The following is a 13,592-nucleotide window of genomic DNA, read 5'->3' on the forward strand; positions in this document are numbered from 1 at the left end:
CACCAGGCAGCTTAACATCCAAACACTCCCTCAGGCCGGGTGCGATTCCTAGCTATAGTCATCCATCCACAGCATCCTGCCACCACCATGGCTCAGCCAGCATGTCAGTCCCTCAGGAGGCTTCAGGTCTTCTACACTGTCAGACCACCAGCCCCAGTCAGTCCCAGGGGGTTGTAATTGTTACCTATCCAGTACTGCACAGCATCAGGAAACATTACCGTCAGTTCCTAAAACTGCCCCTCTCCTTGTCGGTCCATGAGTTATATAGCCAACCAAACAGTTACACAGTTAATCAAACAGTTATTCTGTCTGCCTGTCTGTCAGTCCAGCTGTGAGCTGTTTGGATAAATAATAGGTTGCATCAGCTCCTGCTTGCCTTGAGTAGAACAGTCAACAGCATAAGTCCCACCATGGATTCTCCTTCCCTCCCTTATTCCATCTAGAACAGAGTCCAATGTCAGTGCTCACAGGCTCCCAGTCTCCTGGGGCAGGCAGGACCCTCCCACACCCAGGAGTTCAAGAGACCTGTCCAACCCATGAGAGTGGTTTAAAGCATGATCTATTTTTTTTTTTACTTAAAACTTTTTAAATACAATGTTAAAGGAATTTTAAAAGGAAAAAACTCCCTAGACACAATGTTTCTATGTTCCTTTCCAGTTTTTTCTAATAGATACATTTCCAAAACAAGTATTCTGTTTCTACACATAGACATATGTAGGGTTTGTTTTGGCTTTGGTTTTTTTATTGATTTTTGAGAGAGGAAGGGAGAGGGAGGGAGGAAGGGGAGAGAGAGAGAGAGATCAGCCACCCTCCATATGCACCCTGACCAGGGATCAAACCCATAATCTTTTGGTATACTAGACAACACTCCAACCAATTGAGTCACACTGGCCTGGGATATATATCATTGTTTTTTTTTAAATGACAGTTTACATTCAATATTATTTTGTATTAGTTTGAGGTGTACAGCACAGTGGTCAGACAATCATACACCTCACAAAGTGCTCCCCCAGTATTTCCATACCCACCTGGCACCATACATAGCTATTACAATATTATTGACTGTATTTCTTATGCTGTACTTTGCATCCCGTGACTATTTTGTAACTACCAATTTGTACTTCTTTTTTTTTTTAAACATATCTTTATTGATTTCAGAGAGCAGAAAGGAGAGGGAGAGAGAGAGACAGAAACATCAATGATGAGAGAGTCATTGATCGAGCCCGCAACCCAGGCATGTGCCCTGACAGGGAATCGAACCCCGATCGCCTGGATCCTAGGTCGACGCTCAACCGCTGAGCCAAGCCTGGCCGGGCCCAATTTGTACTTCTTAATCCCTTCATCTTTTTCACCCATTCCCTCAAGCCCCCTCCCCTCTGGCAACCACTGGTCTGTTCTCTGCATCTATAGTGTTTCAATTTTGTTTGTTCACTTATTTTGTTCTTTAGATTACAAATGTAAGTGAAATCATATACTATTTGTCTTTCTCTGACTGACTTATTTCACTTAGCATAATACCCTCCTATGTCCGTCCAGGCTGTCGCAAATGGTAAGATTTTATTCTTTTTTATGGTTGAATAATATTCCATTGCAAATATGTACCACCACTTGTTTATACACTAGTCTATTAATGGGCACATGGGTTGCTTCCATAGCTTGACTATTGTAAATAACGCTGCAATGAACATAGAGGTGCATATATTCTTTTGAATTAGTGTTTTGGGTTCCTTCAGATATATACCCGGAAGTGGAATTGCTGAGTCATAAGGCAGTTCCATTTTTAATTTTTTGAGGACCCTCCATACTGTTTTCCATAGTGGCTGCACCAGTCTGCATTCCCACCAGCAGTGTACTAGGGTTCCTTTTTCTCCACATCCTCGCCAACACTTGTTGTTTGATGATTTGCTGATGGTAGCCATTCTGACAGGTGTGAGGTGATACCTCATTGTGGTTTTAATTTGCATCTCTCTGGTGATTAGTGACATTGAGCATCTTTTCATATGTCTATTGGCCATCTGTATGTCCTCTTTGGAGAAGTGTCTATTCAGCTCCTCCGCCCACTTTTAAACTGAATTTTTTGTTTTTTTGGTGTTGAATTACATGTGTTATTTATAAATTTTGGATATTAACCCCTTATTGGATGTATCAAAGTATGACCTCTTTCTTCCTGAATCTGGAAGGGTGATGTGGGGGTCTTTGGGGAGCATCCCTTGGCCCTTCCTAAACAGTATAGGATAGTGAGTAAAGGCCTAGATTCTGGTAGCACAGCAGCCTGGGTTAAAATCCCAACTCCACCATTTACTAAATTGTGTAGGCAGTTTCTTCATCTGCAAAACCTCAGATGAGGTGCTCTCCCTCCAGGGAGTATGCCTGTGCCATTCCCTTCCCCCTCTCCTTCCCCCACAGGGATGTATCCTTTAACCTCTAAGGGACTTACATAAGACTTACAACCAGGGGAGCAATGGGCAGCAGTAGCTCGTTCCAGGCTAACTCCCTGAACCTGTCTCCAAGGCCCCCTTTTCTCTGACTTCACAGTGAGCCAAAGCAGCCCAGCCTAGGCTCTCCTATTGCTTCTTCTATGCCCTTCCTTGTTTCACTATCCTAAGTATATTTTTGTTGCAGTCAAGAAATTCTTGCTTGCTTTTCTACAAAACAAAACCTCAGATGAGTGACCTTGGAGTGGGCATCTCCCACTCACCTGGTAAATGAATCTTTCAGAAGGACTAGCACCTTTTCAGGAGACCTCAAAAGTAAGAAGCCACCCTGCTATTACTCTGTCCTACTCCAAGCCACTTGTCCATTCAGTATTAATTTAGTGCCTAGTGTGTACATTGCCTTGTCCAGTGCTGGGACCAAAACAGGGTTTTATCCATTCCAAGCCACACAGGTTTGACCTGTTTTTAATGTAAACCTCATATTGGAGTGTAGCACACATACAGAGAGTACACACACCATGGGTGATCAGTGGAATGACTTTTCACCAGGAAATATACATGTGGAACTGGAATGCAGATTAAGGGACAGCATAGCCAGCCAGGGCACCAAAAGCATTTAGTTGTTGTTGTTTTTAACATCTCTCAAATCAGGCTCCATCTCTCAAGCACTGGTGGGTCATAATTCAATTGCAGTACTTTTTTTGTCTTTCTTAGTGATACATAAAATAATGATGCATTTTATAATCAATGGTGACTCAGGATTAGTGACATCCAATAATAACAATAGCAGCTGCTGCTGCTAATGTTTATAGATGCCTACAAGGACCCAGGCACTTAGCAGACACCATCTACTTTACTTATTTATTTGTTAATTCTCACTGGAGGATATTTTTTTTCCATTGCTTTTTCAGAGAGAGTAGAAGGGAGAGAGAGAGAGAGAGAGGTAAACATCGATGTGAGAGTGACACACTGAGTGGTTGCCTCCTGCTCACACCCCAACAGGGGCTGAGCCTGCAACCAGGGTACGTGCCCTTGGCTGGAATCGAACCCGGGACCCTTTGGTCCACGGGCCAATGCTCTAACCACTGAGCCAAACCGGCTAGGGCACCATCTACTTTCATTCTGACTACAGCCTGTGAAATAAGCGTTTTCATCCTCATTTTAAAGACTGAGAAAACTGAGGCCTAGAGAGGTCAAGTAACTTGCCCACAGTCAATTCTTTTACCCCAGGTCTGTGCCTGCTCTAGCCAGTGCTACTGGGGATTCAGAAGGTATTTTCTAAAACAAAGCCTGACCAAGGGGTCCCAGAACACAATTTCTAGGGTTTCAGCAGGTGGGGGGATTGGGAGGGGAGTAAGTCATATGACAAGACCTTCCTAGACTCGGTGCTTGTCCTGGAGACCTGGCCTGGGTAGATGGGGAGTAGAGTGGGGGTTAAAGAATAATAGAAGAATGAAAGGGAACCTGAGACTCCCTCCTTCTCCAGCTTCCCCAGCAGCGGGAGATTTCTAAAGGTACAAAACTAGCTCCCATTCTCCATACCTACAACCTCACCGCCCCAGCTTCCCCTACTGCCTGGCTGTTTCCCTTCTTCCCCTAACCCCCCAACCTGTATCCCAATGGTTCCAAATTTCTTCCACTGCTCTTGAAGATGGAAGAAATCTGCCCTCTCTGGATTCTCCCTCACCTTTGTCTTTCTCCCCTCCTCCTCTTCTAAAGGTAGGCTACCTGAGATCTTCAATACACCAGATTTCAGAAATGGGAAGGGGTAGGCACCTCGATTCTAGGCTTTAATGTGCAAGGGTTGCTAATGACTCCATTGGCAATGCTTTAAACACCAGGTACAGTTTTGAGCTGCTCCTGTTTTCTGGAGGGCAAGTCCTGGAGGAGAAGGAGGAGGAGGAGGAAGAGGAGGAGGAGGGGTGACCCAGTGGGAATCCATGTTACATAATGTTACCCCCATTGTATAGATAAGGAAACTGAGACTCAGAAGTGTGGCATCTTACCTGGGTTCTAGAGCAGATCTATCTGATTAGTAAGTCTTTTCCTCTTCCTCTGCCATTGGCCAGGACTTGGTTTAAACTGGGAACTGTACAGAAACAAATTTTAATACTAAGAAGGGGATTCTGACCATTAGGATCTTGTGTGAGTTTTGTGCATGGAGAGTGGAGGAGTCTGACCATTGAAAGTTCTCTTCATTGAGTATTGTGTGAGTTGAACAGTTTTTTAAAAATAAATAAGTGAATGAATAAATAACTCTCCCATTCGTTCACCACACCTGGCCTCATGCCAAGCTTTTCCCCCAATTTAGGGCTTTTGCATAGCTCTTCCCTCTGCCTGGAATGCCCTTCCCCCAAATATTCACCTGGTTGACTCCTCTCTCTTTAGGTTCAGCATAACTACCACCTACTTCAAGCAGCTTTTCCAGAACACCTTATCTGAATGTCATTTCCCCTCAGCACACAGCACTTATCATGATCTAAAACTATCTTTTGTTCCTATTTGACTCCTCTTTTCTTGTCTGTCTCCTCCCCTGGAATGTCAGTCCCTAGAATGTCAGCCCCGCTAGGGCAAGAATTTTTGTCGACTTTTTCCACTGCTTTATCCCCAGACTCTAAAGTAGTGCCTGACAATAAATATTTGGGGAAAGAAAAAAAGGGCAGAAGGAAACAAAGAAATACAGGCTAAATGACTGAGGGAACAAGTGAATGAATGAATGTATATGTGTAAAGCTAAATAAATGAAATAGTATAGATGAATAAAAGGAACTTTTGGAGAAAAGGACCCCAAATTCCCACATTTGGAACATAAACAGATTTAGAGAAACAAAAAGACAGTTATTTTATTTTTGTTTTAAAATCTTTGACTGAGAACCATGAAATTTTGTATAAAAAAGGGCTATTGCTAAGGCGACTAAGGGCCAGTCAGAGATAACAGCATTGGAGGGGTTGGAAGGGAAGAAACGCCTTGGGGGCCTGGAACCCAAGAGAAGAAGGCCTCGAGCAACAGCTGCCAGGGGATCAGGTGCAAAACAGGTGGGGATGGTGGTAACTCAGTCATCCCATTCATCATCCTCATCGTCATCTCCGGCCTGGTCCTCCCCTTCATCTGAAAGGGGACAGAAAAAGTGGAACTCAGATGGACACGAGGATTCACAAGCCCTGGAGAGGGGGTTTCCTAGGGATGGAGAAGTCAGGACTCGGGGTCCTGGGGTGCTAAGGTCTCCTGCTAGGAAATCAGATCTGGGGCCTGTGCATTGGATAAGGATGAGGCCCCCTCAGAGGAGAGAGAATTAGGGTTTCTGTTTGGGACAAGATATAGCTGGGGTCTGGGTTCTAGTTGGAGTTGAAGTTAATATTATTGTAAAAAATGTGTGGTTAATTGGGATATTATTGTCACACAAAGGATTAACATTAACAGGTTTGTCCCTTAATGGGGTGAATTTAAATATTATTAGCAAGGGTGGGCTAAATTACAATGTTGTTTCATAGTGGGTTAATGTTAATATTGTTGACACATAATGGTCTTAATAATATCATTGTCGCCCGGCCGGGCATGGCTCAGCGGTTGAGCATCAACCTAGGATCCAGGAGATGGAGGTTCGATTCCCGGTCAGGGCACATGCCCGAGTTGCGGGCTCGATCCCCAGTCGGGGGCGTGCAGAAGGCAGCTGATCAATGACTCTCTTATCATTGATGTTTCTATCGCTCTCTCTCCCTCTCCTTTCCTCTCTCTGAAATCAATAAAGATGTATTTAAAAAAAACAAAAAACTGTAATTGAAAAATAAATTTAAAAATTAAAATAATAATAATAATAATATCATTGTCAAAAGATATGAGGTTCAGCCCGGCCGGGCATGACTCAGTGGTTGAGCATCGACCTAGGATCCAGGAGATCGCTCTTTGATTCCCGGTCAGGGCACAGGCCCGGGTTGCGCTCCCCAGTCAGGAGCAGGTGATCAATGACAACTTTCTCATCACTGATGTTTCAACTCTCTCTCTCCCTCTCCCTTCCTCTCTCTGGAATTAATAAAGATATTTAAGGGGAAAAAAGATATGAGGTTCAACCTGGCCAGTGTGGTTCAGTGATTGAGTTTCCACCCATGAACCAGGAGGTCACAGTTCGATTCCAGGTCGGTGCATATACCCGGGTTTCGGGCTAGATCCCCAGTAGGGGGCATGCAGGAGGCAGCTGATCGGTGATGTTTCTCTCTCATCTGTTTCTCTTTATCCCTCTCCTTTCCTCTCTCTCTAAAAATCAATAAAAACACATTTTTTAAAAAAGATATGAGGCTCATTAAAATATTGTCATACAATGGATTCATGTTAATCTTGTGAACACACTCTGGGGTAATGTTAATATTATTGTCAAAGTTGGAGTTAATTATATTATTGTTACATAATAGGTTGAGGTTCATATTATCCTCACATAATTGTCATATAATAACAATATTGTTGACACATTAGGGGATTCCTGTTAACATTATTGCAAAAAGATTGAGTTATAATATTATCATACAATGAGTTACTGTTAATCTGTTGACACATGGAGTTAAGGTTAATATTACTGTCAAAAATGGGGTTCTTTATAATATTATCATCACATAGTGAGCTAATGTTTATACTACTGAACAAATGGGATTAATGTTAATAGTGTGGACATACTGCGTCATTAATGTTAATATTACTGTTAAAGATAGAGTTAATTATACTATTGTTACATAATGACAACATTAACATTGTCAAAAAGGAGACTGATATAAGATTCACGTTATCACTATCAACAGATGGGGCTAATGTTACTATTGATGGAGACTGTTGGGGTTGTTGTTTTTGTTTGTTTTTTTAATCCTCACCCAAGGATATTTTTTCCATTGCTTTTTAAAGAGAGCAGAAGGGGGAGAGAGAGATAGAAACATTGATGTGAAAGAGACACATCAATTGGTTGCCTCCCACAAGTGCCCCGACCAGGGCCAGGGATTGAACCTGCAACCAAGGTATGTGCCCTTGGCCAGAATCGAACCCAGGACCCTTCGGTCCACAGGCTGACGCTCTAACCACTGAGCCAAATCAGCTAGGGCTGTTGGGGTTGTTTTTAGGCCAACACTAGCCCTGGGAAACAGGGTCACTGTCCTGGCAGGATGGGCTCTAGAGAGGGCAGCCCAAAGGTGGTGGGGAAGGCAGACTCTCACCTGAGGAGTGGATGGCTCTGCTTCTCTTCTGCATTACATGCATCAGGGCACCCACCAGTCCCTCTGAGCTCTGAGGTGGCGGCTGCAGCCCAGAACTCTCTGAGGCACCAGGGGTCTGCAGCAAGCAGGGCACAGCACAGAGAGCTCAGGGCCTGTGAGAGCACTTCTCACCCCTTCCAGTCCCCTTCAAGGCTCCAAGCCCGCCTCTCCGCATCAACCTCCCAAAATCACTGAACCCCAAAATCTTGGGACCCCCATCAGTCTCAGCCCCAGACCCCTAACACCCTTATTTGCACAGTACACCCCCGAGTTCCAACCCCCCAGTCCTCTATCCTGCTGGTCCTCACCTTGTTCAGCTGAATTCCCTGCCGGATTTGATCCAAAAGGGCCCCTCGACCTCCAGCAGGGGCCGAGCCCCCCACAGGCCCCAGAGTAGGAGGGACTGGGGGAGGGACTGGCCCATTCCCAGAGAGGGGTGGTGGTGGTGGTGGCGGTGGTGGTGGTGGTGGCAGAGGCGGACCCCCAGCTCCTGGGAGCGGAGGGGGTGGTGGCCCAGAACGTCCTGTGGCTGGAGGGGGTGGTGGTGGAGGGCCCCCTCGGCCCGGAGGTGGGGGTCCCCGGGGAGTTGGTGGTGGCGGCGCACCTCCCAAAGGTACAGGGGGCAGTGGACCAGAACGACCCTTGTTACTCCCCACAGCAGGGGGCCGGGGGGGTTGGTTCCCTCCTCTGGATGGTGGTGGGGGTGGTGGAAGCGGCTCTGAGGGGGGAAAATAACACATAGCTATTATAATTTTCTTCCAAGCCTGGTTTGCTCATTTGTAAAATGAGTATCCAACTGGCCAACTCCTGATTCAAACAGTAGAGGGGTTTCCACGAGGACTAAGTGACTACAGTGTATCTTTTGGAAAAGGGTTGGAGAAGAAGAGTGTGTTCAGAAGAAAGGACTCACCCTGCCGCCTCATCTCCTGCCGCACAGCTTCCAGCCCGCCCTGATCCTCAATGAAGTCATAGATAAGTTTGGAGGTCTCAGCATCAGTGAGCTGGGCCTCACTGATTCCAGCCCTAGAAAACAGGCTCCGCAGATCCGGGTCCAGGTTGTTCACCTGCTCCGGAGGAAAAAGTCAGAGGCAGGAGTGGGCGAATAAGGTGGGGAGGGAAGGGGCATGGATTATCACGGGGTCCACCCCAGAGAAGGATCTGAGAGGGGTGTGGGAAGGGTGGGGTCTGGGGGTAGGTCTGATCGCTGGACTAGGGAAGGATAGGTGGGAGATGAATGGAGTCCAGGGGACTTCAGAGTTACTCACGTCAAATCCATTCTGGGGGTCCCACCCCACGTGGCTGACATGTCTAGGGGAGGTGAGGAGACCCCAGTGAAGCCCCACTGTCCTTCCTTCCCTTCCTAGTGAAGCCCTCCTGCCCTCTCCTGCCTAGAGGGACTCTGAGGGACCAGAATTAATGAATGAGCCATAAGTGAATGAATGAGTGAATGAGAGCAGTAGTTATGGAATTAGAAGGGAGTCCATAGTTTGTGGTGCCCATTTGTCATTTCATCCCTTTTCCACCATCTATCTACCCATCCACTTGTCCAACTAGCCATCCACATTCACCTGTTAGACTACTGATCCATCATATATTTGTCTCTCCACTTATCTGCCCACACACATCTGTTTACCCATTTGTCCATCAATCTGTCCTCACACACTTGTCTATCCAGTTATCCATCTACCCATGTGCCCACCTTTCCATCCATCCACTCATTTGTCTCCATTCAACCACACACTTCTGTCCATTTATCCACTGAACTGTTCATTCATCCACATATCTGGCCATCTATCCATCCCTATCCACCTTGTCTGTGAACCAATCAGCCTATATATTCATCTGTCCATACACTCATTCACTCACCCATCCTTCTATCCACCCACTTTTCATTTACCCATCCTCCCATCCATCTAACCACCTATCCATTTATTCCCCAACCCACTTATTCATTCATTCATTTCACTCCTGCATCCATCTATCCATCTACTTACCCACCATCCCACCCAAGTTAGGACTAGGGTGAGGCAAGTTAAAGGCCTAGGGTACAAAATTTAAGAAGGCACTCACTCTCAGTGTCATGAACTGCACTTTCATGACCTTGAAACTGACTGTCTCTGTTAAGTTTGCAACCTTGGTGCCTCACTGCCTCTCCCTAGTCCCGGACTTGCACCCACCCACCCATCCACTCATCTACCCACCAGCCCACCCATCCATCTGCCCATCCTTCCATCCACTTAGCTCTCCTCCTGTCCACCTGCTCATCTGCTCCCCCCCCCCCAAGGCATCTATAGGCCCACTGGAAAAAGGTTCTCACTTGAATCCACTGGGTGCACCAATATCAGCCTTTCTGATCTTTTTCTTCCCTGAGCGTTTCTTATCAGCTGGGCCAGGCCCAGGTGCTGGGAGTCCACGGTATCGTGAATTCGTGATGTCCGGGTTCTGGATGTCCACTGTCAGCAGCCCCAGGGACAGTGGGCCAGCTGCTGGGCCTGTGGGGACAATAGGGTGACTAAACCATTGACCCACTTACCTACCAACCAAAGCATAGGGGCAAGAAACAGAAAAACTGTTAGGGAAATCTCTGTGAGTTTGATGGTCATGGAGGGAGTCCAAGGGGGTTTAAGGAGAAATGGATGGGTGGTTCTCACAAACCATTCAAACATTCACTGATTAATTAATTTATTCATTCACTCATGCTTATCACTTAAGTATTGACTCATTCATTCACTGGCTCATTAACTAATTAATTTGTTAAATTAGTTGTTCACTCATTCATTCATTCAATCATTACTTTCTTTGCTGATTGAAATTTTATGTAACTTTTTCATTTGTTCACTGTTCAGTGCATTCAATTCGATCACTCACTCATTTACTCTATTTACTCAATCATCCCTCCATCCATTCACCAACTTATCCACATACCAATTCACCTATGCATCTATATATCTATCTATATTTTCATCCTCCCATCAATTCAACCCCTTACTCAACCATTTATCCACCACAAATCCATCCACCTACACATCCATTCATCCATCCACCCACCCACTCATTCACCCACTTGTCCCTGCACCCACCACATTACTCATACACCCACCCACTCCCCACCCACCTGTCCATCCAGGAACAAGGAAGAATTAGTACTCACCCCCTTGATCTCCACCTGGGTGTGAGGGCAGGGGTGGAAGCCCTCCTCTTCTCTCTGGGAAGATGGAGTGGGTAGAGAGCTCTGACAACTCTGCCACAGGTTCCTGGGCTAGCCTCTTATTACCCCTACTTGCCTAGAGGACTCACCTTCATTGACTGGTGCTGGTGGGGGGGGTAGCTGGCGTCTGTCTGTAGAGAGACAGGTAGACAGGAGATCAGAACCATAAGAGGGGCTTTTACAGCTCCCCACTCTTTCACTCACCTCTACCCAACTTTCTTTCCTCCCCCAAGGTCTCCTTACCTCCACTTTGCCTCTGATTCCTTTTTTGTATCTTCTCCTGCACCAGGGCCTGGAAGGCCTGGGCCTCGCTCTCATCTGCAAAGTTCAGCCCCACTTGGCAGTCCTGCACACACTTTGGAGTCAGCAGCCTTCCAGGACCTCCATACCTTTCCCATCTCCTCCCCACACCCCAAATGAGGCCCAGGGGTTGGGTAGTCACTTACATCTCCAGCAAAGGTGTGGAAGAAGGGGGTGGGAGTGGAGTAAATCAGCTGTGAGTACAGTTCCTGTTCCCAGAGCAGCAGGCCTGCCTGGAGAGGTAGGGAACACACTGGCATTGAGGCATGCCCTGGGTGGCAGGTCTCTGTTATCTGAGCAGGGAACATGGTGTCCAAATTTGGGGCCCCAGGATCTGATTTGGGTATTTCCAACTCAGCATCAGAGAGTTGGGGATCTAGGGGTCAGATGTGGAGGGTTGGGTTACAGTATGGGAGTTAGACACCACAGTGAGAGATTTGGATTTGGGGTTTGGGGCCTTAGGTGTAGGACTGGGGAGCTTGAGCTTGAGGATTTTGGACTCCAGTCCTAGGAAACTAAGCCCATTCTAGACCCCATCCCATATCCCCCCTTATAGAGGTCTTCATTTGGGCAAGTAGGGCTCCAGTATTGGGAGTTGGGCTTGAGATTTGAAGTTCAGACATACAGACTTGGGAGTTTAGGGGGAGGAGTTCAGCCAAGATATGTGCATTTTGAGATTTGTAGAACAGAGTTGTGGCTTAGGAGTTTAATTAGTATTTGATGGTTCTGGAATGTTGATGTGGTTATGCTGGGTTCATCTTTATGGGTTTAGAAAGATGAATTTGGGGTACGTGCCAGAGAGTTCAGGTTGGGGCTTTGTGGAAGAAATTCAGGAATTCTGTGGTCCATGTTGTGAAGTTAAAAGGATAGATTTGGGCCCGGCTGGATGTGACTCAGAACTTGAGCATCGACCTAGGATCAAGGCGATCACCATTTGATTCTCGGTCAGGGCACATGCCCAGGTTGCGGGCTCGATCCCCAGCCGGGGGCGTGCAGGAGGCAGCTGATCAATGACTCTCTCATCATTGATGTTTCTATCTCTCTCTCTCCCTTCCTCTCTCTGAAATCAATAAAGATATATTTTAAAAAATAATAAGGATAAATTTGGAGTTCAAGACTCAGTGGCATATTCAGGTTTGGGGTTTGGGGAACAGATTTATGACTAGGAGCTAAGTAAACATCTGAGGTTCAGTAGTTTTGATGGGGGATTTCTGGGACTCAAAATGTTGAATTTAGAGTGGATTTGAGTTTCAGGTAAAAATATAGTGGGTTTTTGGGGTTGTTTTTTTTGGAGTTTATGGAACAGATTAGACTTAGGCAGTATACTAATATGTGTGTGTGTGGGGGGGGGTTATAGACATTGACTTGGAGACTCTAGGGTCAGTCATCACAGACTTAGAAAGGCAAACCAGAGTTTGACATCTGGATGAAGTCTTTGGTCCTGGGGCCCAGGGGTTCACTAATCTGTCCAAGAACTCAGGGCTAGGGACACAGATCTAGGCTTGCAGGCTTAAATGGGTTTGCATGTGCGGCGGGGGAGGGCAGGGATCACCTGAAGGTTGTAGAGGCGGATGAAGTAGGACTTCTGGGGGTTATCCTTCACGAAACACACAGCCCCACAATGCTCCTTGGTCCAACGCTCAGCTCCAGGGGGCAGCGCCAGGTACAGCTGAACAACTGTGGTGGCCAGTGTCTGGGAGGGGAGAGCAGGGGGTGGGGGCTCAGTGGAGTCTGGGAGGGGAAAACCAGAGGGTCTGGGAGCCAGACTTAGTCCTTCCTTACCACGGCTGTCGTGGCCCCAAAGGAAGAGCCGCAACCAGAGAGAAAGTGAATAGGCATGGAGACCTTCCTGGGATTGGTGAGTGGGGGTAAGTGGATTCTAGGAGAGGAGATGATGAAGAGGGAAAGGAGGAGAGGAAAAGGGGAAGAAAGAGGAGGAGGAGAATGGGGAAGATGAGGAGAGAGGGAGGATGAGGAAAAGGAGGAGGAGAGGAAGGGGAGGAAAGGGAGAAAGACAGGGAGGGCCAGGAGGTCCCCAGCTCACCCAGCATTTCCTTCCGAGCATCTCGAAGACTCGCTGGTTCTCATGGTCTTGGAGGAGGGTGGAGGGTATGTTCTGCTGAGCCGCCTGTGTTCCGCGGCCCCCAGGCCTGCCTCCCACAGGGCCCCCACTCATGGTGCCTCCTGCCCTTGTCCTCTCCGGCTAGGCTCTGGGTACAGGGTAAGAAGAGGAACTTCCGCAGTGAGCAGGGGAACAGGAAGTACAAAAAACCACAAGAGAAACAAGTCCTTCAGAGGCCCCTCGATGGGCCTGGGCTCCTCCTCCCTAGGACAGACTTGGACCCTCTGCTCTCAGACTGGGGCCCTCCTCCATTTGACTGGGTAGACCCATCTTTTGGACCAGCTCATATCCTGTTC

At 47.0% G+C, this 13,592-nt stretch overlaps 1 protein-coding gene across 2 annotated transcripts; it reads right to left on the minus strand.

Moving 5' to 3' along the window:
* Positions 1-5,254: 5,254 nt before the first annotated feature.
* On the minus strand, positions 5,255-13,390 carry WAS (WASP actin nucleation promoting factor). 2 transcript variants are annotated; one of them, XM_081125736.1, is made up of 12 exons: positions 13,219-13,390; positions 12,727-12,867; positions 11,321-11,407; positions 11,118-11,220; positions 10,964-11,005; positions 10,818-10,871; positions 9,984-10,158; positions 8,932-8,974; positions 8,577-8,730; positions 7,975-8,384; positions 7,628-7,742; positions 5,255-5,543 (listed from the first exon to the last, which is right to left on the minus strand). In XM_081125736.1, the coding sequence occupies exons 1-12, from the start codon at positions 13,348-13,350 to the stop codon at positions 5,488-5,490; spliced, it is 1,512 nt and encodes a 503-aa protein (XP_080981862.1). In that variant the 5' UTR covers positions 13,351-13,390; the 3' UTR covers positions 5,255-5,487. The 2 variants fall into 2 exon arrangements, with proteins under 2 accessions (XP_080981862.1, XP_080981861.1); XM_081125735.1 differs by having other exon boundaries at positions 10,818-10,898; positions 13,219-13,371.
* Positions 13,391-13,592: the final 202 nt, after the last annotated feature.

This window comes from Miniopterus schreibersii, assembly GCF_964146895.1.
Source record: "Miniopterus schreibersii genome assembly, chromosome: X".
Lineage (NCBI taxonomy): Eukaryota > Metazoa > Chordata > Mammalia > Chiroptera > Miniopteridae > Miniopterus > Miniopterus schreibersii.

What these genes read in the sequence shown, in the direction of transcription:
- WAS (XM_081125735.1), bottom strand. Translation starts at nt 13,350, where the DNA reads ATGAGTGGGGGCCCTGTGGGAGGCAGGCCTGGGGGCCGCGGAACACAG. An exon ending in GGTGCACCCAGTGGATTCAA is followed by an intron (nt 8,975 to 9,983) that starts GTGAGAACCTTT and finishes CACCTCCCCTAG; the next exon opens with ACATGTCAGCCACGTGGGGT. An exon ending in ACCCCCAGAATGGATTTGAC is followed by an intron (nt 8,731 to 8,931) that starts GTGAGTAACTCT and finishes CCTCCGGAGCAG; the next exon opens with GTGAACAACCTGGACCCGGA.